This window comes from Bos mutus, chromosome 16 (genome assembly GCF_027580195.1).
Source record: "Bos mutus isolate GX-2022 chromosome 16, NWIPB_WYAK_1.1, whole genome shotgun sequence".
Taxonomy (NCBI): Eukaryota; Metazoa; Chordata; class Mammalia; order Artiodactyla; family Bovidae; genus Bos; species Bos mutus.
The window spans coordinates 31,068,528-31,094,891 of record NC_091632.1 but is presented as its reverse complement, the minus strand read 5'-3'; the positions used below and the strand labels follow the sequence as shown (position 1 = coordinate 31,094,891).

General features: G+C 39.7%; 1 protein-coding gene across 2 annotated transcripts in view; it reads right to left on the bottom strand.

The window, feature by feature from the left end:
• The window catches only part of LOC102287883 (ankyrin repeat domain-containing protein 45), a 150,434-nt gene that overhangs the window by 80,484 nt on the left and 43,586 nt on the right, over positions 1-26,364 (bottom strand). Inside the window, exons 1-4 of one of the 2 annotated variants that reach the window (XM_070384930.1) lie at positions 18,185-18,422; positions 11,329-11,429; positions 7,411-7,539; positions 5,194-5,359 (exon numbers count right to left, since the gene is read on the bottom strand). In XM_070384930.1, coding sequence (XP_070241031.1) covers positions 5,194-5,359; positions 7,411-7,539; positions 11,329-11,429; positions 18,185-18,419 — 631 coding nt within the window. In that variant the 5' untranslated portion in view covers positions 18,420-18,422. Of the gene's footprint in view, positions 1-5,193; positions 5,360-7,410; positions 7,540-11,328; positions 11,430-18,184; positions 18,423-26,364 lie in introns of those variants that run through there. The other variant, XM_070384929.1, reaches the window with a different exon arrangement.

Here is a 26,364-nt window from a genome sequence, read left to right as displayed (position 1 = left end):
ACTCGATGGACGTGAGTCTGAGTGAACTCTGGGAGTTGGTGATGGACAGGGAGGCCTGGCATGCTGCGATTCATGGGGTCACAAAGAGTCGGACACAACTGAGCGACTGAACTGAACTGAACTGAACTAAATGAGTCTACCATCTACAGCATTGCTAGGTCTATTTCTACTTGTTTATGTACTCTTTATAGGCCATTTTTTCAGCTTCTTTGCATGTCTTTCAATTTTTTATTAAGATAACATAACTGTATGTATTACCTAATTAGGTGCTATATGTTTTTGTAGTCTCATATTCTTGAGCTTTGCTTTGTAATGCAGTTGTTACTTTGAAAAAATTTGACCCTTTTGAGGCTTGTTTTTTAGATTTGTTAGGTAGGGCCAGAGCAGCCTTTAGTCAAAGGTTAATTTTCCCGATACTCAAGCAATAACCTTCTGAGTCCTTTACCTGATGTCCTACAAATTATGATGGTTTTCCACTTTGGCTGTAGTGAACATGAAAGGGATTTTTCCCTTTAATCCTTTGAGTGTTTTCATTCCCAGCATTGTGCAGCTTCTTCACATGCATGCACTAATGAGCACTCACTCACCCAAAGACTCAAGCGGGTAGCTCTCAAAATTCCTTCTTCAGTACAGCTTTCATTCCTGCAGCAATTTGCCCCATGAACTTTAACTGCTTTGGCCTTCCTGGACTCCCAACTCTAGGTCTCCTCAACTCAAAGAAACTACCAAGCTCCACCTAGGTTACCTTTCCCTGCACAAAGACCTAGAAACTCTCTCCAGGTAATAAGCTATGGTAAGGACAATCAAGAACATACTTCTTTTTTCCTTTCTTGAGTATTACTGTCCCGCATGGCCTGATGTCCATTATCTGAGAACTATTTTTCATTTTCATATATTTTTGTCTGGCTTTTTAGTTGGCTCAGGCAGAAAGGTAAGTCTAGTCACTGTTACTCCATATTTTTTAATTTAACAAAGATATTTATTTATATAGCAAATATTAATGAAATCACTCAACATTCAAAAAACAAAGATCATGGCATCCGGTCCCATTACTTCATGGCAAATAGATGTGGAAACAATGGAAACAGTGACAGACTTTATTTTCTTGGGCTCCAAAATCACTGAAGATGGTGACTGCAGCCATGAAATTAAAAGACCCTTGCTCCTTGGAAGAAAAGCTATGACCAACCTAGACAGCATATTAAAAAGCAGAGACATTACTTTGCCAACAAAGGTCTGTCTAATCAAAGCTATGGTTTTTCCAGTAGTCATGTATAGATGTGAGAGTTGGACCATAAAGAAAGCTGAGCACCGAAGAATTGATGCTTTTGAACTATGGTGTTGGAGAAGACTCTTGAGAGTCCCTTGGACTGCAAGGAGATCAAAACAGTCAATCCTAAAGGAAATAAGTCCTGATTGTTCACTGGAAGGACTGATGATGAAGTTGAAACCCCAATACTTTGGCCACCTGATGCAAAGCACTGACTCATTGGAAAAGGCCCAGATGCTGGGAAAGATTGAAGGTGGGAGGAGAACGGCGACAGAGGATGAGATGGTTGGATGGCATCACTGTCTTGATGGAAATGAGTTTGATCAAGCTCTGGGAGTTGGTGATGGACAGGGAATCCTGGTGTGCTGCAGTCCACGGGGTCACAAAAAGTCAGACCCAACTGAGCGACTGAACTGAGTGAGTAGTAAATTTATTAATAAATTTACTAATATATCATTTAACTCTAAAACTTTAATAAAGATACAAATTAAATTCAAGTTAAGTGTTAAAGACACATTTCAAATAAGAATACTAATTAAAAGACATATAATGTTGTTTACCTGAAACTAAATCAACAGTGATGGCATTAACAGTGGAGATTTTAAATTCAAGTCCAATTCTGAATCTTTGTTAAATTAAGACTGTGGAGAGCCTCAGTTATCTACTTTTGAAGTACTTCAATAGGAATAGCAATTCTCTAAGATTTACATAATCTCATTGATTACTCATTAACAACTTCATGAGGTATAAACTGTTATTACCCTCATTTACTGATGAGAAAACTGAGGTAAATATAGCTTAGGATATTTGCCCAAGATCACAGAATTGGTAGGGGCTTCCCAGGTGACACCAGTGGTAAAGAACCTTCCTGCCAACGCAGGGGACACAAGAGGCTTGGGTTTGATCCCTGGGTAGGGAAGATACCCTGGAAGCGGGCATAGCAACCCACTCCAGTATTCTTGCCTGGAGAATCCCATGGGCAGAGGAGCCAGGCAGGCTGCAGTCCATAGGGTTACACAGAGTTGGACATGACTGAAGCGATTTAGCACACATGTATATAGTTGGTAAGGGGTAGAGGTGGGGTTATAACTTCCCCATCTACTAGCCAAAACACTAAGTTATTCTGCCTTCCATAGTACTAACCAAAAAGTGCTACTGTGAGCACAAAAATGAAGAAAGTATATAATACTAAGTATGGTGATTGTCACATAGTCAACACTCAACATATATTAACTAGTATTTTGTCATCATTACCCTCTCATATACCTCAGAGCCTTTTCTGCCCTTGGGAAATATGTTCCCTTTTCATCTTGGTCAACTTAAAACATGTCATCAACCAACTCTTCTCCAGCACCCATCCTTCACAGACCTGATCCTGTTACTCCATCTTAACTACAGGAGTTATATAGAGGAATCCAGTGTCCTCAGTGATTTCATGGAATTGCAGGCCAGCCCTGGACTTCTTTTACTTAAAAGCATAAACTCAAATTTAAGAACATATGACACACAGTGGTGCATTATGGAGCCTAATGTAAATACAAAATAATATAGAAAGAATTATACAACTACATAGTTTTTTAAAAGCAGCTATTAAATACATTTCATTGCACTAAAATCCAAACTGATCACATTAAATGATACTTTTTTAATGCAAGCAGAAATGATCTGATGAAGATTCTATTTTTTTCCCTTTGATATTTTGAAACACAAAATAATTAAAAATATATAGCTGAGGGTTCTCATTATTTCTATTTCTAAGATACTATGCATAGTTGAAAAGAGAGCAGATCTCTGCTTTCCAGTGTTTGATCTGAGTATATGAAATATCAGATTATAAAGAATCTGTCTACCTTTACAAAAACCCTCTGAAAGATAGGATAGATACCAGGATAATACAGAATTTCTGATAACTCAGTGCCTGATTATGGATCAGTATTCGGGCTGTTTATTTCTTTTCTTTGTGCCTCATTATTGTAGCCAATTCTAATTTGCTTTCTTTAGAAAGCAAAGAAAATAAAAGGCAAGGTAAATTATAATTATCTTATACTACTACTTGCTATTAATTTTGACTATGACAGAAGACACAAAATACTGGTTAAACAGGTTTGAAGATTATTGGCACATTTGATTTAGCTGGTGAAGAAATCCTTTAATTCTTCCCTCAGATTCAATAAGTCAACCAGGAGCAAACAGAGCATAAGGTTTATTGTATAAAGTTTTGAATTTGATGTATAGTTATTTTTAATAGTAAAATACCACAAGAATTACTCCCCACATTTTTATTGGCTTAATGTGAACTAACTTTATTAATTCACTGTAAAATTTTTTAAAGGGAATAATAAAACAGAAAATCATCTGTAATTCCATGACCCAGATAAAACCATTTGAATGTTAAAGGCTTTTTCAAAGCATATAATTCCTTTTACTTAAACTGAGATCATACTAAAACTTTGTATTTTATCCCTTTACAAGCTCCCAGTCCAGATTCATTTTAAAGTAAAAACTGTTTGAGCCTTTGCGTTCTTTTAAAATAGGTAATAGACAGGTTCCTTTTAACTTGTATGTGAACATCCATTATTTTTTTCAGTGAGTCAGTCCACCTCAGACTCAGACTGTGCAGATTTCACAGTGCTCCAGAGCACCACATCAAATGAAGAAACACTCACACTGTAGGAACTGCCGTTTTGTATATTATTCTGGCAATTTTAGGCACATGGCAAAAAATATATTTTTTTCCTTAAAAACGATAATGTATTACAACAATTAGATAGAGGATCCTTCTTATCTAATCCACACAAAGGTAAAGACATCATAGAACCCAGAACTATGTACCATCTGAGTATAACTGGCATAAAGAAAATATCAACTAAGAGTCAAATACCTTTAATAGTTTCCTTGTAAAGAAACAGAAGACTTTCTACTCTCTTTTTGAAAAAATTTTTGAATATAGAAACTGCAATAAATATAGTTTATTAGAGCCTCTTACAATTAAGAGATTGCGGAAAGGGGAGCAGCAAGATAATGAGGTGAATAAAACAAGTGGCAAATACAAATGGCTTAGAGAGAAAAACAGATGGAGAAAAGACAGAAAAATATTGCACCTACAGGAAAAAATGAGAGAGAAAAAGAAGATAGGGTCAGACTCTTTGAAAAATATCTGGCAACAATTTATATCACCATCAAAAGTGTCAAAACCTTTTATGTTTCCTCAACTGTAAGTATAAATGTGTATAGAAGGGGATATCACCTGCCAGAAGCTAGGTGTCCCACCCTAATCATAAGGTGATATATTTCCACTAAATACAACTGAAACCTTAAAACTGGTTAATTAAATATTTCTGAGTCAAAATCAGAAATAACAGCATCTAACCATGTTATGTGCTTTTTACTGCTGTGTTAATAAAACATAACAACAGATATTTCAGAGTGAAATTATCTTTTACCAAATAATACGGCAAGTAGTTCAGAACCCCTAGCCCTCTTGGGAATAAGCTTTTACTGAATAACGTATTTGCCAGAGTATACTTTCACCTCATTTCTTCTAAATAAGCTCCCTCTCTCACCTGCCCAAAGTTAGCTGCTTTAAAATAAAGGCCTTTCTAACAAGAAGAACCCAGGACTTAGAAAAGTGCTGCAAAGGTATAGTGCCAAATCTCTAGCCTGTGGCTTAGAACTCAATGGAATGGAGCTGAATACCAATTTTAATCACCTTCTAGAAAGATAACATTTTCTCCTTGAAAAAAATTATTTGAGATCATTTATCCCAGGTCCTGGGTTGCTTTATTGACTTTGCATACTCCATCTCCAAGAAAAACAGCATAAAATGGCTACTCTGCTGGATGCACAATTCACTCAAGCATATTATCAAAAGGAAATTTATCCTCATATCTTCAAAATAAGAGAGAGAAATAAATCCAACATACCAACAGTTTTCAGTGAATTCACAGAATAAATAGGATCTGTAATGCCAAGGGCCATGCTAAAGAGGAGGCAAGACTGCAAATCCCATGAATATTTATTGAATTTCAGAACCACATATCCAATTATGATGAATGTTGTAGCAAAGCTAATTAATCCGGTTAAGAAGACCTGCGAAACCAATTCACAATATAGTATTAAATTTAACACCTAAGCATGGCATGACTCCATTTATTCATGTAAGAATCAGATTTTGCTATATATTTTATACAATGACTCAGGAAGATAACTTTAAAAGGTATTCTAGTTTACCTGCCTCCACGAAACCATCCATTTCAAATGATTCTACCTGACTATGAGAAGACCAATGCACCCATCTTTCTTGTTGCTATTCAAGATTAATAGTTTTCCACATCAAAATGCTCTAAGATGGAGTGCAAATTTTTCTTGCTTCCATACAAAGCATTTCCTTGTTTCCACAGTGATGATCTACAGGGCTCCAGGCAGGCAACAATGGATGAAAACTACATGTCAGTTGACTTGGTCCCCTTATTAAGGGCTTTCAGGAAAAATCCACAGTTAGCAAACTGTTGTGTACATTTCGTTGCCCGATAGGTTTCTAACACTACCACACCTGTCAGGGATGCCAGGAAATGTAGCACTATTTCACACTTGGCCCACTACCATACTATACATACAGTAAGTCACTCCATTATTGAGAAAGAAAGGGACGGGCAATCAACAATGCCTGCCTTAAAAAGAGCAACAGAATGCAAAACTTTTAAACCAGCAGAAGGGAAAAAAAAAGAATAAAGAAAAAAATTTTTTTAAAAATACAGAAAATTGAATCAATTGACTGAGAAAGGGAAAAAGAATGAGGAAAAGCAAAGGAAAAGCATTATAAACTAAAAGTACAAAATCACATGGGACAGATAAATACAAATCTATTTCTTTTGATCTTTAAAAAGTTTACCTTTAACTTATGTACAGTAAAATTCACTCTCTGACTGTATAGTTATATGAGTTTTGACAAATGCATGTAGTCAAGTGAACATGGTCACAATGAAAAAACAAAACAGAGCCAACACACTAAAAGATTTCTTCATTCTGCCACTTTCTTCACTCATCCTGCTCCCTGGCAACCAGTGATCTGTTTTCCAAAGTATTGTTTTGCCTTTGCTAGAAGGAAGGTCTATGTACGGAATTATATTATTCCACAGGTACCCTTCTAGCCTGGTTTCTTTCTCTTATCATGCTGCTGCTGCCGCTGGTAGGTCACTTCAGTCGTGTCTGACTCTGTGCAACCCCATAGACGGCAGCCCAACAGGCTCCCCCATCCCTGGGATTCTCCAGGCAAGAACACTGGAGTGGGTTGCCATCTCCTTCTCCAATGCATGAAAGTGAAAAGTGAAAGTGAAGTCACTCAGTCATGTCCCACTCGTAGCCACCCCATGGACTGCAGCCCACCAGGCTCCTCCATCCATGGGATTTTCCAGGCAAGAATACAGGAGTGTGTTGCCATTGCCTTCTCCGTCTCTTATCATAATACATCTGAAATTCTTCCATATTCTACTTATCAATATTCTGTTTCTTTTTTATTGCTGAGTGAAAACACTAAAGACTTAAACATGTGGGGTGAAGCTAAAAAGTTATTAGCAGAAAACTTCAAACTTTAAATGCACAAAATAACAACAATAAAAGAAGCTAAAAGTCAATCAACTAATACCTAGCTCAAGAAATTAGAAAAAGTACAGAATAAAATTAAAGAAAATAAAACTGTTTGAAAAGGAAAATAATCTGGCAAGCATGATTAACAAAAAAAGAGGAAGGCATAAATAAAACAACCATAGCAGTTAAAATGGACAAGTCTACAGACACAGCTGAGAGGCAGTCAGAGGTGGGTTTGGACCCAGGCTTTGCCATTGGTCAGTCTTGTGACCTCTGAACTATAGTCGGCTTATATGTGAAATGGAGATGATATTAACTCAGTGCCTTAGTCACAGTAACTAATCTTATTTACAGATCAGCAAATATTTATTCCTTCTCCCTCCCCTCAACTCTCTTTAATTAGTGATTCTGAACAGCAAAAAGAATCAACTAAAAATGTGAGATTGGTGAAATATTAATGTGAGATTGATGAATTATTAATCTCTCTAGACAGATTCTCTGTCAACATGAGTAAGGAATAATGGACCATACTTTGTCTTAAAATGTGTTCTTACCTGCCAAAACACATTCTTGAGTATATAGAAGTCCACATCCAAAGCAGCCATAAATATAATTAAAGGTGAAAAATAACAATAAAGTGAAAAACTTGATGTTCTTAGAAGAGGGTAGACGACTTGGTGCATCTAAATAAACAAAGGCCAAAAAAAGTTACTTTGTTACCATTTTGAAGTATTAGAAATTAGGTTGATGATCTGCCAATTAATATGAATTTTACAATATTCCAATTTGTAACTAATGAAAGATAATCTACAATGCCAGTCCTGGGAGTCTTGTGGTAGATTTCTTGATCTAACCATCCACATGAGATAAATGCATAGTCCTCTATTCACCAGAAATATGTGTGACTTTAGGCTACGTAAATATTGTTTGTGGTAACTAATCAGTGTTTTCAAAAATGGTACTTCATCACTGGTTACCCCGAGATGATTTTAGGTGGTACTTTTTTATTTGACCATTAGGTAATTATTTTCATTTGTGTAAGAGTGGGAGAAAGACCTTTGCATGGGTACTTGTGATTTCACAGACATTTGCTTAGGATTTTAAAATATTTCAGTGAATTAAGTAGATAAAAATAATATATGGATAATAGTATAGATTGTATACATAGGATGCAAATCATGAAGGTTATATACAAATGAATAGAAAACACAGAAACAATGACTGAAGTGCCGTAAATATATCCTAAAAAGTCTTTGGCCCAATTAACAGTTTAATCTTCACCACTTAACATCTCTGTGCCTCAGTTTCCTCATCAGTAAAATGGAAATAGAGTACCTACTTTCATTGGATTGCTCTGAGGATAAATTAATTAACTCAGGAGTTAATAAGTTAATACAGGTTTCATAGGTGGGACTAGTGGTAAAGGATCTGCCTGCCAGGAAGGAGACGTTAAGAAATGTGGGTTTGCACAATGAGGTACCATTTCACGCCAGTCAGAATGGCTGCGATCCAAAAGTCTACAAGCAATAAATGCTGGAGAGGGTGTGGAGAAAAGGGAACCCTCTTACACTGTTGGTGGGAATGCAAACTAGTACAGCCACTATGGAGAACAGTGTGGAGATTCCTTAAAAAACTGAAAATAGAACTGCCTTATGACCCAGCAATCCCACTACTGGGCATACACACTGAGGAAACCAGAATTGAAAGAGACACGTGTACCCCAATGTTCATCGCACCACTGTTTATAATAGCCAGGACATGGAAGCAACCTAGATGTCCATCAGCAGATGAATGGATAAGAAAGCTGTGGTACATATACACAATGGAGTATTACTCAGCCATTAAAAAGAATACATTTGAATCAGTTCTAATGAGGTAGAAGAAACTGGAGCCTATTATACAGAGTGAATTAAGCCAGAAAGAAAAACACCAATACAGTATACTAACGCATATATATGGAATTTAGAAAGATGGTAACGATAACCTAGTATGCGAGACAGCAAAAGAGACACAGATGTATAGAACAGTCTGTTGGCCTCTGTGGGAGAGGGAGGGTGGGATGATTTGGGAGAATGGCATTGAAACATGTATATTATTATATATGAAATGAATCGCCAGTCTAGGTTTGATGCAGGATACAGGATGCTTGGGTCTGGTGCACTGGGATGACCCAGAGTGATGGTATGGGGAGGGAGGTGGGAAGGGGGTTCAGGATGGGGAACATATGTACACTCGTGGCAGATTCATGCCAATGTATGGCAAAACCAATACAATATTGTAAAGTAATTAACCTCCAATTAAAATAAATAAATTTATATTAAAAAAAAGAGAAAGAAATGTGGGTTTGAACCCTGGGAGGAGGGCATGGCAACTCACTCCAGTTTTCTTGCCTGAAGAATCAAATGGACAGAGGAGCCTGATGAGCTATGGACCATAGGGTTGCAAAGAGACACGACGAAGTGATTTAGGATGCACAGTAAGTTAATAAATCATTAAAATTTAAAAACCAAAGAACATAAAAGGGAATCTGGCACACAGTTAACACTCAAAAGATGATAGTTGTAGTGGTGATGTTTCAAAGAATAATAAGAGGCTTTTACAATCCTACATGCTCAAAATACTCAATTCTCCAAGCCAGGCTTCAATAGTACTGTGAACTGTGAACTTTCAGATGTTCAAGCTGGATTTAGAAAAGGCACAGGAAGCAGAGATGAAATTGCCAACATCTGTTGGATCATCAAAAAAGCAACAGAATTCCAGAAAAACATCTACTTCTGCTTTATTGACTACGTCAAAGCCTTTGACTGTGTGGATCACAACAAACTGTGGAAAATTCTTAAAGAAATGGGAACACCAGAGCACCTTACCTGTCTCCTCAGAAACCTGTATGTAGGACAAGAAGCATGGAACAACTAATCCGTTGTTCCATGTCCAGCTAGAACCGGACATGGAACAATGGATTAGTTCCAAATTGGGAAAGGAGTACGTCAAGGCTGTATATTGTCACCCTGTTTATTTAACCTATATGCAGAGTACATCATGCAAAATGCCAGGCTGGATGAAGTACAAGCTGGAATCAAGATCGCCAGGAGAAATACCAATAACCTCAGATACACAGATGACACCATCTTTTTGACAAAAAGCAAAGAAGAACTTAAGAGCCTCTTGAAAGCAAAAGAGGAGAATGAAAGAGCTGGCTTAAAACTCAACATTCAAAAAATGAAGATCATGGCATCTGGTCCCATCACTTCATGGCAAATAGATGAGGAAACAATGGAAACAGTGACAGACTTTATTTTTGGGGACTCCAAAATCACTGCAGATGGTGACTGCAGCCATGAAATTAAAAGACGTTTACTCCTTGGACGAAAAGTTATCACCAACCTAGACAGCATATTAAAAGGCACAGACATTTCTTTGCCAATAAAGGTCCGTCTAGTCAAGGCTATGGTTTTGCCATCAGTCATGTATGAATGTGAGAGTTGGACCATAAAGAAGGCTGAGTGTGGAAGAATTGATGCTTTTGAACTGTGGTGTTGGAGAAGACTCTTGAGAGTCCCTTGGACTGCAAGGAGATCCAACTAGTCAACCCTAAAGGAAATCAGTCCTGAAAATTCATTGGAAGGACTGATGCTGAAGCTGAAACTCCAATACTTTGGCCACCTGATGTGAAGCACTGACTCACTGGAAAAGGCCCTGATGCTGGGAAGGATTGAAGGTGTGAGGAGACGGGGATGACAGAGGATAAGATGGTTGGATGGCATCACCGACTTGATGGACATGAGTTTGAGCAAGCTCTGGGAGTTGGTGATGGACAGGGAAGCCTAGAATGCTGCAGTCCATGGGGTTGCAAGAGTCGGACACGACTGAGCGACTGAACTGAACTGAACTTTACAATCCTTAACAGATACAAGCACTGTCTCCATTTTGTTTTTAATAAAAAATGAGTGGGTTCAAATTGCTTATTCATTACTCTGCTGCTATACATTTAAACTTGTGTCAATAAATTAACAAAGTTTTTCTTAGATCTAAGTAATCTTTTGTAGGATGCATGTTTTGCACTTACATGCAATCATGTAAGTGCAATTAGAAAAGAGTAATCATAATTCATCACGACAGTAACTGAGCCTTTTGTAACTAGAGTCCCTGCAGGTGTGGAAGACTATAACATGAGAGAGTCCAATTGTATGTACAGAGAAAGGATACAAGAGCAAGGACCAAAGGCAGATGGTGAAGAATCCAAGAAGGCAATTAGATTTACTCACTTTCAAAGTACTATTTTAAGCCTCTCTAATTCATGTTTCCTTTCTTGGATGGTTTTTCATTTACAAAAATTTTAATACCAGATAAACTTTTCTCAGTAGCTATTCACATTAAAAAAAATCCATTCATTCAGGAATGGGGACATGAGTTGACCTTGTTTTTGGTCTTTGATCTTTAGTCTATCCTCTAGTTTATCGTATGTAAGTTACCTCAACAAAATTGTAGGCCAGTTGTCCTATCAAAAATCCAAATAGAGAAAGAATCGTCAAGACAATGACTTCAGAATTCTTTAAAAACGCCCTCAGAAGTCCTTTAAAAAAAAAAGTGTTATTTGGACATAAGGTATAATTTAAAAACAATTTATTATCTCTCTTTAGGTGTTTGATTTTAAACGTCCTCTGAATGTCATATTATGAATAACTGACAATGGTTATATAACCCTATCTCTTAGTATAAGACACACATAGTGAGACAGCACTCGTGTGAATTTGGAAAATTTGAAAGTTCCAACAACCTCCCATTTGCCTACCCAGTGGCACTGTCTGGGTATCTTGCTTCTGGATCTGATGAAGAGAAATTATGAAAACGAAATTTCCTATCCTCAAAGTATCAGCTCACTCATTTAGTCACTCAGTTGTATAAGACTCTTTGCGACCCCATGGACTGCAGCACACCAGGCTTCCCTGTCCATCACCAACTCCCAGAGCTTGCTCAAACTCATGTCCATCAAGTCGGTGATGCCATCCAACCATCTTATCCTCTGTCGTCCCCGTCTCCTCACGCCTTCAATCCTTCCCAGCATCAGGGCCTTTTCCAATGAGTCAGCTCTTCGCATCAGGTGGCCAAAGTATTGGAGTTTCAGCTTCAGCATCAGTCCTTCTAATGAATTTTCAGGACTGATTTCCTTTAGGGTTGACTGGTTGGATCTCCTTGAAGTCCAAGGGACTCTCAAGAGTTTTCTCCAACACCACAGTTCAAAAGCATCAATTCTTCCACACTCAGCCTTCTTTATGGTCCAACTCTCACATTCATACATGACTGCTGGAAAAACCATAGCCTTGACTAGATGGACCTTTGTTGGCAAAGTAATGTCTGTGCTTTTTAATATGCTGTCTAGGTTGATCATAGCTTTTCTTTCAAGGAGCAAGGGTCTTTTAACTTCATGGCTGCAGTCACCATCTGCAGTGATTTTGGAGCCCAAAAAATAAAGTCAGTCACTGTTTCCGTTCTTTCCCCATCTATTTGCCGTGAAGTGATGGGACCGGATGCCATGATCTTAGTTTTCTGAATGTTAAGCTTTAAGCCAACTTTTTCACTCTCCTCTTTCACTTTCATCAAGAGGCTCTTTAGTTCTTCTTTGCTTTCTGCCAGAAGTGTGGTGTCATTTGCATATCTGAAGTTATTGATATTCTCCCGGCAATCTTGATTCCAGCTTGTACTTCATCCAGCCTGGCATTTTGCATGATGTACTCTGCATATAAGTTAAATAAGCAAAGTGACAATATACAGCCTTGATGTACTCCTTTTCCTATTTGGAAACAGTCTGCTGTTCCATGTCCAGTTCTAACTCTTGCTTCTTGACCTGCATACAGATTTATCATGATGCAGGTAAGATTGTCTGGTATTCCCATCTCTTTAAGAATTTTCCACAGTTTGTAGTGATCCACACAGTCAAAGGCTTTGGCACAGTCAATAAAGCAGAAGTAGATGTTTTTCTGGAACTCTCTTGCTTTTTCAATAATCCAACGAATGTTGGCAATTTGATCTCTGGTTCCTCTGCCTTTTCTAAAACCAGCTTGAACATGTGGGAGTTCAAGGTTCATGTATTGTTGAAGCCTGGCTTGGAGAATTTTGAGCACTACTTTCCTAGTGTGTGAGATGAGCACAATTGTGTGGTAGTTTGAGCATTCTTTGGCATTGCCTTTCTTTGGGATTGGAATGAAAACTGACCTTTTCCAGTCTGTGGACACTGCTGAGTTTTCCAAATTTGCTGCCATACTGAGTGCAACACTTTAATAGCATCATCTTTTATGATTTGAAACAGCTCAACTGGAATTACATCACCGCCACTAGCTTTGTTCTTAGTGATGCTTTCTAAGGCCCACTTGATTTCACATTCGAGGATGTCTGGCTCAAGGTGAGTAATCACACCATTGTGGTTATCTGGGTCATGAAGATCTTTTATGTGCAGTTATTCTGTTTATTCTCGCTACCTCTTCTTAATATCTTCTGCTTCTGTTAGGTCCATACCATTTCTGTCCTTTATTGTGCCCATCTGTGCATGAAATGTTCCCTTGGTATCTCTAATTTTCTTGAAGAGATCTCTAGTCTTTCCCATTCTGTTGTTTTCCTCTAGTTCTTTGTATTGATCACTAAAGAAGGCTTTCTTATCTTTCCTTGCTATTCTTTGAACTCTGTATTCAAATGGGAATATCTCTCCTTTTCTCCTTTACCTTTCACTTCTCTTTTCTCAGCTATTTGTAAGGCCTCCTCAGACAACCATTTGGCCTTTTTGCATATCTGTTTTTCTTGGGGATGGTCTTGATCACTGCATCCTGTACAATGTCACAAACCCCCATCCATTGTTCTTCAGGCACTGTATCAGATCTAATCCCTTAAATCTATTTCTCACTTCCACTATATAATTGTAAGGGAACTGACTGAAGTTATACCTGAAGGGTCTAGTGGTTTTCCCTACTTTCTTCAATTTAAGTCTGAATTGGGCTTTCCTGGTGGCTTAGATGGCAAAGCATCTGCCTGCAATGCAGACCTGGATTCAATCCCAGGGTTGGGAAGATCCCCTGGAGAAGGAAATGGCAACCCACTCCAGTACTTTTGCCTGGAGAATCCCATAGACGGAGGAGCCTGGTAGGCTACAGTCCATGGGGTCGCAGAGAGTTGGACACAACTGAGCAACTTCACTTTCTTTCTTTGGCAATAAAGACTTCACAATCTGAGCCACAGTCAGCTCCCAGTCTTGTTTTTGCTGAATGTATAGAGCTTCTCCATCTTTGGCTGCAAAGAATATAATTAATCTGATTTCAGTATTGACCATCTGGTGATGTCCATGTATAAGTCTTCTCTTGTGTTGTAGGAAGAGGGTGTTTGCTATGACCATTGCATTCTCTTGGCAAAACTCTATTAGCCTTTGACCTACTTCATTTTGTACTCCAAGGCCAAATTTGCCTGTTACTCCAGACATCTCCTGACTTCCTACTTTCGCATTCCAGTCCCCTATAATGAAAAGGACATCTTTTTGGGGTGTTAGTTCTAGAAGGTCTTGTAGGTCTTCATAGCACCACTCAACTTCAGCTTCTTCAACATTACTGGTGGGGCATAGACTTGGATTACTGTGATATTGAATGGTTTGCCTTGGAAATGAACAGAGATCATTCTGTCATTTTTGAGATTGCATGCAGGTACTGCATTTCAGACTCTTGCTGACTATGACTGCTACTCCATTTCTTCTAAGGGATTCTTGCACACAGTAGTAGATACAATGGTCATCTGAGTTAAATTCACCCATTCCAGTCCATTTTGGTTCACTGATTCCTAAAATGTCGATATTCACTCTTGCCATCTCCTATTTGACCACTTCCAATTTGCCTTGGTTCATGGACTTAACATTCCAGGTTCCGAAGCAATATTGCTCTTTACAGCACTGGACTTTACTTCCATCACCAGTCACATCCACAACTGGGTGTTGTTTTTGCTTTAGCTCCATCTCTTCATTCTTTCTGGAGTTATTTCTGCACTGATCTCCAGTAGCACATTGGGCACCTACCGACCAGGGGAGTTCATCTTTTAGTGTCCTATCTTTTTGCCTTTTGAGGGATTGGGGGCAGGAAGAAAACGGGACGACAGAGGATCAGATGGCTGGATGGCATCACCAACTCGATGGACTTGAATTTGAGGGAACTCTGGAAGCTGGTGATGGACAGGGAGGCCTGGCGTGCTGCGATTCATGGGGTTGCAAAGAGTCAGACACGACTGAACTGACTGACTGTTCATGAGGTTCTCAAGGCAAGAATATTGAAGTGGTTTGCCCTTCCCTTCTCCAGTGGACCACATTTTGTCAGAACTCTCCACCATGACCCATGTGTCTTGGATGGCCCTACACGGCATGGCTCATAGTTTCATTGACTTAGACAAGGCTGTGGTCCATGTGATCAGCTTGATTAGTTGTCTGTGATTATGGTTTTCATTCTGTCTGCCCTCTTGGATAAGAATAAGAGACTTATGGAAGCTTCCTGATGGCAGAGACTGACTGAGGTAGAAACTGGGTCTGTTCTATTGAGTGGGGCCATGCTCCATAAATCTTTAATCCAATTTTCTGTTGATGGGTGGGGCTGTGTTCCCTCCCTGTTGTTTGACCTGAGGCCAAACTATGGTGGAGGTAATGAAGATAATGGGGACCTCCTTCAAAAGGTCCCATGCACACAATGCCACACTCAGTGCCCCTGACCCTGCAGCAGGCTACCACTGACCCAAGCCTCTGCCAGAGACTCCTGAACACTCACGGGCAAGTCTGGGTCTCTTGTGGGGTCACTGCTCCTTTCTCCTGGGTCCTGGTGCATACAAGGTTTTGTTTGTACCCTCCAAGGGTCTGTTTCCCCAGTCCTTTCTAAGTTCCTTCAGCGCTATGGTGTGGTTAATGGCGACCTCCTCCAAGAGGGCTTATGCCATACCCAGGTCTGCTGCACCCCAGAGCCTCTGCCCCTGCGGCAGGCCACTGCTGACCTACACCTCCACATGAGACACTCAAACACTCAAAGGCAGGTCTGGCTCAGTCTCTGTGGCATCTCCTGGTACGCAGAATGTTTTCTTTGAGCCCTCCAAGCATCTCTGGCAGGTATGGGGTTTGATTCTAAGTGCGATTTCACCCCTCCTACCATTTTGCTGGGGCTCTCCTTTGCCCTTGGACATGGGGTATCTTTTTTTGGTGGGGTCAAACATTCTCCTGCCAATGGTTGTTCAGCAGTGAGTTGTAATTTTGGAGTTATCGCAGATGATGAACCCACGTCCTCCTACTTTGCCATCTTGCAATGTCTTACTACATGTTAATCACTACTCATCCTAAGCTATAGTAACATATATTCTGTAGTTTTCTTAAACACCAGAAATACTTTTAAATGAAATCTAATCATAGGGAAAACTTCCTTTACCAATTAAGTGTTAAAGGACACTAGCTATTCTGTTTATATGAATCTTCTTGCCTTAAAACTCCCTCCATGCATGCGTGCTAAGTCATTTCAGTTATGTCCAACTCTGTGCAACCCCATGGACTGTATCACACCAGGCTCTTCCATCCATGGGATTCTCCAGGCAAGAATACTGGAGTAGGTTGCCATGCTCTCCTCCAGGGGATCTTCCCAACCCAGGGATCAAACCCATGTCTCCAGCACTACCTAGGAAGCCCCTAAAACTTCCTACTCTAAGATTATTCAGCTCATCACTTCCAGAGGCACTATATAGATTACAATCCAGTTAACTTATGCCTAAGGTGAGACTCATTGGCCTCTCAGAGTCTGTATTTCTTGCCTTTCACCTACAGGTCATGACAAATCAGTAAATATTTTTGAACACTTATGCATAAGGTTAGCCAGAGAAATGTTTCTCAAGCAATTTCTGCAATGCCCTTTACTGCTTGGAGCACCTGTCTCTATGTAATCATAAAAGATCTAAAGCTAGTGAGATTCATGGTCAGCAGCACTTTATTGTACCAAAAGGGACCAAGGTTGATGATGAGCATTTTAAAGACCCCAGAGAAAGCAATTTCACTCCCTAATGGGAGTAAAATTGAAGTTCTTCATGGGTGTTTGCTTTGTTGCTTCTCTGTAGTCTTTGTACCAGTTTCCCTGGTAAAGAATGTGCCTGGAATACACGAGACCCAGGTTCAACCCCTGAGATGGGAAGATCCCCTAGAGAAGGGAATGGCAACCCACTCTAGTATTCTTGCCTGGAGAATTCCATGGACAGACAGACCATGGAGTGGCAAAGAGTTTGACACGACTGAGCAACTAAAACTCACTTTTGTTCCAGAAAGCATTTTAAACCAGCTGACATTTTGCCCAAATGAAAAAAATTTTTAAGGGAACTAGAAAATGTTCTCTAATCACTAGTGTTGAATTATGGAATAAAGCATCTGTGTTTTTTAATATGTTGTTTTATCTGCATGAATATCATTCTTCATGCCTATTGAATACTTTATCATTGTGTAAGAGACCTTATAGGTAAAACTTTTCCTAATTCCCAGTGGGTGGAATGGTACATCTTCCCTAAAGAAAAAGCACATCAAAAGTCATAGTAGAATGGACAAAAGGATGATGTTAACTAAACAAATTGTGAACCATGTATCTGGGTTCTATTTGCCCTCCCCTCATCCCAGATATTTAGGTCAAGTTAGGCCTGGCCGGCTGGAGAAGGCAATGGCAACCCACTCCAGTACTCTTGCCTGGAAAATCCCATGGACGGAGGAGCCTGGTAGGCTGCAGTCCATGGGGTCGCTAGGAGTCAGACACAACTGAGCAACTTCACTTTCACTTTTCACTTTCAGGCACTGGAGGAGGAAATGGCAACCCATTCCAGTGTTCTTGCCTGGAGAATCCCAGGGACGGAGGAGCCTAGTGGGCTGCCATCCCTGGGGTCACACAGAGTCGGACACGACTGAATCGATTTAGCAGCAGCAGCAGGCCTGGCAGGCAAGAAGGAAGCCAGGCAGTGTAAAGCTCTCCCTCTCCTTTGTTACCAGAGATTCTGGACTATACCTTTAAAGTTATAATAATGACACTGCATTGCAATTATGTGTCTGTCTGTCTCCCACACGAAAAGCCTCCTTGAGGCTAAGAACTTTCATATTCTCCACACTGCTATGCTCAGCAAATGTCATGAATGAATGAAGGAGCATAGTAGAGATCAGACTTATAAATAAATGAAACAAGATTGATATCATTCACTCACATCTTATAATTTCATTGGTTTTCTTCTTTTGTTGTAATTGTGATCACTTTCTGCAGAAAGATTCAGAGGTCAGAGGAAAGATGAGATGTAAAAACAATCACCTACCTCCCAAAACAAGCGTGGACCATACAAGAATCAGGAAATGTCCCTTCCCAACAGTGTAGTCAGCGGCCCTTCCACAGAGTAAATCAGGTCTGTTACCTTCTTTTTGTACCCAGAAGGACACATTAGTTTTTGACATTGTTTTATCAGTCCCAGTTGATGAACCTGGATGAGATTTACTGTTGACACTTTCACTAGTACAGACTAACCTGTTATGATACACAAAAAAGAAGACCATGTGACTGGCCAGGATCCAATCCATCCACATTCTTTCTACCTAAGATTATACTACACTCAGATCTGAGCCCACAAGGTACAAATTAATACCTCCTGTTCCACCTCTGCTCCAAGAACGTTCTATGGGAACATTAATAGCAGCGTTTGTGTTTCTTCCTGATACTGCTACACAAGTATCGGGGAGAGATGGTATCGATTTTTGCATGTACCATTTATTGTACAATATGGTAATGTTTGTCTTCCCCATGGAACAGTGAGTTTCTTGAGGGTCAGGGCCAACTATTAATTTCTCTTAAGGCTATGCACAGAGCGTGTGGCACATAACAGGCTCTCCATAAATACTGGATGAACTCTTTGAGGGAGAATTCTTTCTCTGGGAGTACAAATCATTCTAGAATTTTCTTCTACTATTGCCATTTCTTGCCCCTTTTTAATCTCTCAGGCCCCTCCAACTCCAAAATGACAAGTGGGAAACAGGTCAAAGTTGAATCCTATTGGTTAAGGATGGGGGTGCAGAAGAATGTGAATAACCTAAAAACAAAGGAAAAAGACAAAAGTTGAGGTCTGATCACATGGTAGCTTTGAATGAATTAGAAAAAGTTCCCCCTTGCTAACAATAGGGCACACAGCTTAGCACGTGAATAACAGGCTAGATTTCAACCCCAGGACCCAACCCACCCCCTCAAGCTGCTGCCCTTGTGTGGAACCTAGTCTGCATAAATAGATGTGAATGTCCTGAGGACTCATTCTCTTTTTCTCTCCCTTGCAGCTAGCCTTAACCTAAAATTCCTAGAGGTTCCTGAAGTATCCCCAATAATATCTGGATCTTTGCTTTGCATCTGTTGGGTCTGAAAGTCACAGTGATTCTGACGTGAAGTGGACGATAGCCCAGAAATGGGATTCAAAACACTGTATCTTGAAACCTGTCCCTCCAGCAGCACCTCACATCCTCCGCACCTTCACAGCCTCTACTCAACTTGTCAGGACAGCCTTGCTCCCAAATCAAGTTCTCCAAACTTTCAAAACCAGCAATACCTTCAGCCAAGGCTAAGCAGGTTCAGAGTTGAAACCAAGGTGAAGGCACTGAAAATTATAAAAACTGCTCAGCTCTGCATCTGTTTGCCAGGGACAATACTGCCAACTGATATCAAATTGAAAGCTATTTCCATACCTAATTCCTATTGGTTGCTTCCCAACTTACTTTCATTCTGATTGGCTACAAACATTATGCCCACCCCCAATCCAGAAGAAGCTTAAGTGTTCCCAGGGAAACTTGCATTTCTTAATGCTCAAGTTGTGTCTATACACATAACTGTTTTAACTGATTTTCTTTGCCTGGTGTAATGGCTGAAATAGTCATTGACCATGTAGACAGAACTTCCTCCTATATGGTTTTTTAATATATACTCTGGTTTTCTTTCCTCAACTCTAACCCTTTTCAACTGCCTTGTCTCCTCTCTGACTTTTTCATTCATCCTTTTCTATTTTCTCTTTTTTTGCCTCTCCTTTATTTTCTATGGAGTTTCTCACTCCCCCTTTTCTCCTTAACTCCTATTTGTCATTGGCTTTTGGTCCTTGATTTGAAGAAACAATATCACCCATTCTTCATAGGACAAATGCATCCCAAATTCTGTGATACCCAATGTGATTTTTTTTTATGCCAAATCTAATCAATAAAATCAAATACAGTATAAATTTAAACAAATGAATCAGTTATTAATCAACTTGTAGTTTACTTTGAAGAGAGTTATTCTATGACAATGAAATTCTACTCTCTCCTTCCTGTACCACACTAATCAGGGCACCGAGGATAACACCACCACAACGAGATGATTTCATCTATCGTCAATCTTCTCCATCACTGTGTCAAGGACATTTTGACACATAGAAGCCCCAGTTCCTTCTTGAGACTGACTGGTTTTAGTCAACAGCTCTACGTCTGCCCTAACTGCAACAACCACCACTAGCACTCACACACCATTCTCCCAAAGTATTTCCTGTACAATGGTTTGTTGCTGTTGTCTGGTGTGGTTCTTTTATGTCACTGGACCCATTCCTACCATAAATCCTGAGGACTATGTTTTTCTAAAAGCTGTCTTGTACACAGGCTGTCTCCTGAGAGACCCATTCCTTACTCATTCCCAACCTGCCCTTACTGAGCCCTTCTGGTTACCAAGTTCACTGCTCTTTCTCCCATATTCATCTTAACCTCATCTCTATTGCTTGTCACCTTGATTTCTCTCCTAAACTGCCATGACTCACATCACTCTGAGTAATGTCCCTCCAGTTCTGTCTAGTTCTTATCCCAGTGCTATCCCCTCAGGCTCATTGGGTTCACCCATACCCTCCAAGTAAGAGTCATGCAGTTTTTACATTTTAAAAGTCAGATTCTCCATGGCTTTTGGGAAAATACCCATACCTCAAGAAACCCTGAACAAAATTCATAGAGTCAGATCTAGATTACATATGGTTCTGAGAGCTAGAGATAACACATAACTAGAATATACAGAGGTGATCAAATTTCTCTCACAACAATATTTCCCATAAAGCTTAAAAAAAAGCAATAATAAATTTATATTTCACCTTTTTTGGTACAGTACTTTCCTTGGTGACTCAGATGGTAAAGAATCTGCTTGCAATGCAGGAGAGCCCAGGTTCGATCCCTGGGTTGGGAAGATGTCCTGGAGAAGGAAATACAACCCACTCAAGTATTTTTGCCTGGAGAATTCTATGAACAGAGGAGCCTGGCAGGCTACAGTCCATGGGGTCACAAAGAGTCAGACAGGACTGAGTGACTAAAACTTCTGTACTTTTGATTTGTGGTAGAGCCAGTTGAATACTTTGATGGCTTTGAGAGTTGAGAGCTGAGAGGCTTCCCAGTCAGTCTCACCCAAACTCCATCTTCTGATGATAGACTACACTGTCTGACAGAGACAGGCACAAAACAGGTTGGTTAGTCAGAGCTCTCTGTCCCCCTAACACTATGGTTGGTTCAGAGCATGAGACTCAAAACCAATCTATTATCTAGAGACAGCTGGTCTCTTTCCATTTGACTTTAGTTGTGGTGATAACCCCTAGTGCAGCTACAGGCTATCTTTCCAGCTGCACTGAGAAAGCCGACCTCAAGTCTGAAGCTGAGCAAAGCCTTTCTGAGTCTGAACATTTCCATGACATACCACCTAAATATCACTGAGGTCTTAACCAATGACCTCCCAATCCTGCCTGAGATTTTATCTTTTCCCAGAAGCCATCTCTTAGTTTGATAACTTTTTTGCCATCTACAAAGGCTAGGAATGAGAACTAATTTTATTTTCAAACCTAGCAAGTACTGAATCCTTTATATTTCTTTTAAATTTTATTTGAAAACTGAACTGATCCTTTTAGGCTCATCTCTCTCCAATTTTAGTAGGAGAATACAGGTGGCACTTGAACACTATTTGGAAAAGTCCTGAGCAGGACCACTGAGTTCATTACTTGGATAAAAGCGTGGCCAAACTTACCACCATCACATAAGAAGGGTACCTTTTCTCTAGCTTCTAATAACATTTTCCTCTCTTTCCTAAAAATTCCCACTACAAGCCTCCTGTGCGTGAGTTTGTGCTCAGTTGTGTCTGACTCTCTGTGACCCCATGGACTGTTGCCTTCCAGGCTTCTCTGTCCATGGAATCTTCCAGGAAAAAATACTGGAGCAGGTTGCCATGCCTTCTCCATGGGATCTTCCTGACCCAGGGACTAAACCTGGGTCTCCCACATTGCAGGCAGATTCTTTACCATCTGAGCCGCCATGGAAGCCCCAAGAGCCTCCCAGACAGCCTCAAAGATTCTGCTAATAACCTAAGGCTCTGCAGGCTTTCACTAACACTCTCCTCTAGCCCATTCCAGCTTCTGTCTACTACCCAGTCCCAAAAGGCAATGCCGTATGTTTTAGGGTTTGTTATGTGGATTTCTCACTTCCAAGTTCTAAAATTTATGTGTTATAAATTGCCGCATAACAAACAGACACAAACCTTAGTAGTTTAAAACAACAATTATTTATTTGGCTGAAATCTACAGTTTTGGCATGGCTCAACAGAGGCTTGTCTCTGCTCCATACAGCACCAGCTGTGGTGGTTCAACTGGAGGATCTGCTTCCAAGATGATTCACCCACATCACTGATGACCGCTGGCTGGAGCTCAGCCAGGGCTACGAGCTGGGCCTCAGTGCCTGTCCATATAGGTCTCTCCACAGGTTGGTTTCCAAGAGCCAGCATCCCAAGAAAACTAGTTAGAAACTGTATCATCTTTATCTTTTATGATCTATGAAAGTCACATAGTTTTACTTTTACTGTAGTTACAGGCCTGCCCAGGTTCATGATGAGAGAGAACAGAGAACCACCTCTCTATGTGAGGAATGTCACGATCACATTGAAGAAGAGCAGGTGGGATGAGAGATGCAGCCATCTTAGAAAATGCAGTCTATCACAAATTAGATGAAACACTGGGATGGACTGTCAGCCTTTCACAATTATGGTAACCGAAGTAGCACCTGACTGCTTTAGCTTAGTCTAGAGCAACATATCTCAAAGGCTAGACCATATGCCAGTTGTTGTAATTCATTATATGAGTTCCCTCATACATGGAAAAATGAAAAACATAGAAGTCTATACTAAAAGTTAATTTATTCAATTTTAAAGAGTAGAGCCTTATACTGAAGTCATATCTTCCTGTTTTTTCTGGCGTTAATATTTCTTTTCTTTTATTAAATGATAGTCATAACAGACATTAGCTGTTTTCTTAATGATGTCATACCAATCTCCTCCCCCTCCTCTTTTTTTTTTTTTACAGTTTTCCAATCAATGAAAAAACACAAAAGCCTAAGGAACCGCCATCTAAAAGTAATCAGAACACTCTTATGTACCTTTTACTACCTCTTAAATAATGTGATTTAATTTACTAGTATGTACTTTGAAATAGTAATTAATTACTCTGTGGGTGTTCATCTTCAAAGTCATGCAGCTACCTGAGTACAGCTCAAAGTCATGCAGCTACCAGAATAATAGCTCAAACAGAATTCAGACAGGATTCACAAAGTATCAGGACCTGTGACACACCTGTAAATATACCTATAATTCAATGTAACATTAAGTCACAAGATACACCATGTCTCTCAAAACTTACTAAAGTTACAGATCTATAGATATAAACATATATTCAGACCCTCACATTAGTGAAACGCTTAAAATGAGATTCAGGAATTCCTTGATAATCACCAGGATCAAATGACTAAAAAGTAATAGGGGACTCAAGAAGAAAGCTTAGAAATAGAGAACAAACTAAATACACAATCGTAATTCTGGATGTAAGTGTGGCCTATCTTCTGGAGGAGCAGAAGTTGACGTGGGGCATTGGCACAGCAAAATATGGAGACAGGATTCAGGAGTCATTTCTACAAAGGTTAACAAGCTCTATAAATGAATGAAGACTAGTGAATTCTACGAATAAGGTGGTGCCAAAACTATTATTCACTAACTTACTATGTTACAGGCTCTTTGGGAATGAAGAAAAACAAGACAAAGTCCCTACCCTGAAAAAGCTCACAGTTGGGACTTTCCTGGTGGTCCAGTGGTTAAGAATCCTCCTTGCGATGCAGAAAACACTGGTTCGATCCCTGGTCAGGAAACTAATATCCCACATGCCTCAGAGCAACTAAGCTTGAGTGCCATAACTATTGAGTCCATGCACAACTAGAGAGTCCATGTACCACAACAAAAGATTCCGCATGCTGCAACTAAAACCCGATGCAGCCAAATAAACAATTAAATATGTTTTTAAAAAAAAGCTTATAATTCATATATGAACAATTACATAGAATATAGTACAGAGCTATTAATGTTATGTGTGCCCCAAGGGATTAGTTCTTACTAACATTGGGGATAGAGATCACGGAATAGAGAATTACAGATTGCTTTCCCAAGGGTTGGGATTGACTTTTTTCAGCTTTATTGAGGTACAATTGACAAGTAAAATTGAAAGATAGCATTGACTTTCGAAAAGTTCCCCTATCTTGAAGCCGGATGAAGAAGAGGAGCTGGTGTCTCAGCCCATTCAGGCTGCTGTAACAAACCCATCATAAGGTTTGTTGTAACTTATATACAAACATTTACTTATATTTCTGGAGGCTGGGAAGGCCAAGTTCATGACACAAGCAGACTCTCTTGAGTGTGCATTCTAGATGGATATCTTTCTGCTGTAACCTCACATGGTACAAGGAGCAAGGGAGCCATCTAGGGACTCTTATGTAAAGGGCCTCATCAGCAGCCTCACTGACCTTATCACCTGCCAAGGCTTTGCCTCCTAATACTCTCACAGAGGGCATCAAGTTTCAAAATAGTAATCTGGAGGAGGGGACACAAACATATTCATAGCAGCTGCTGAAAAGAGAAAAGTAGTCTGTAAGAAAGTAAAGGAACCATAAGGACATAAAGGTGCCAATGTGAATTTCAAGAACAAGATATAAAGATAAATAAAGGAGAGAGTTTATTTTCTACTCAGTCTTATCTAGGAATCTTTGAAGTGAGATTCAGAAATCCTTTCCTCGTTACTAGAAAGCGGTGTCATATTCACGATCAAGGCTCAGAAAATGTAGAATCAGAGCAGAAAGGACAAAAATGGCATCTGGCCTTTGCCCAAATTATTGCCGTGCTTAAAGGGAATAGACTCCTCACAATCTATAATATTGAGAGAATGGAACAAACACTGATCTCCTTTTTTGCACTACTCCATAATACCCACTAGATCTATCAATGAGGGGGCTGAGAGGCACTGCCCTGCTCTTCTGCTCAAGGCAACTAAATGTGAATAGCTCATACATTAAAAAAAAAAAATCTCAAAACTTTTACATTTGTGATACAGTGTTACCTCAAAACTGTGCCTGAGAAAATGTCAACTGACAAGGAATTACTGAACTGCTCATTTCGTTTCCTTCCCTTCAACAATGAAAAACTAGCTTTTAGGGTGGGACAAAGAAGAGAATAATTTTATTCCTATAGAACTTTTCCTGAAAGTCACAGAGTAGCAGAAGGTTCAGGGGCTCTTAGACAAACTAGAAAAAATGACATTTCAAATCACTAATATGAAACCAACAATTATATTTAAAACCTAAGTAATATAAAACAAAAGGAAAATGACATGTAATACAGTTAGGGGACAATAGAGGATGAGATGGTTGGATGGCATCACTGACTCAATGGACATGAGTCTGAGCAAGCTCTGGGAGTTGGTGATGCACAGGGAAGCCTGGCATGCTGCAGTCCATGGGGTCGCAAAGAGTCGGGCACGACTGAGCAACTGAACTGAACTGAACTGATTGTCAAACCTACAGATTAAGTGAAATCTAAATATAAAACTAAACAGATCTCTGTTTATCAATTTAAAAACAGAAGGAGGTTAAAGAAACAAGATTTACTAAGAGACCACGTGTATGCATGCGTGCTTAATCACTTCAGTCGTGTCTGACTCTATGTGACCCTGTGAACTGTTACCTGTCCATGGGATTCCCTAGGCAAGACTACTGGAGTGGGTAGCTATGTCCTCCTCCAGGAGATCTTCCTGAGCCAGGGGTCGAACCCACACCTCTTACCATCTCCTGCATTGGCAGGCGGGTTCTTTACCGCTAGTACCACCTGGGAAGCCCACTAGGAGACCACATCCCACCTTAAAGGTGAATTTTATTTTGGAGGTAAGAAACTAATATTTGTATAAGCAGAGGACTCTTATCTGAACCATCCTTAATATTTCCTTGCTCCAGAATGTCATCCCATAGCTTTCCTTTTGAGGAAGGGAGAATACATTTTTCCTCTGGAAATGGTCAATGTGTCTTAAAAAAAAACAAAACAAAAAAAAAAAAAAACCCTCAATTGAAGAGAAACTCCTGCCTCAGTTACATAGAAAACTGTCAGATTCTCTAA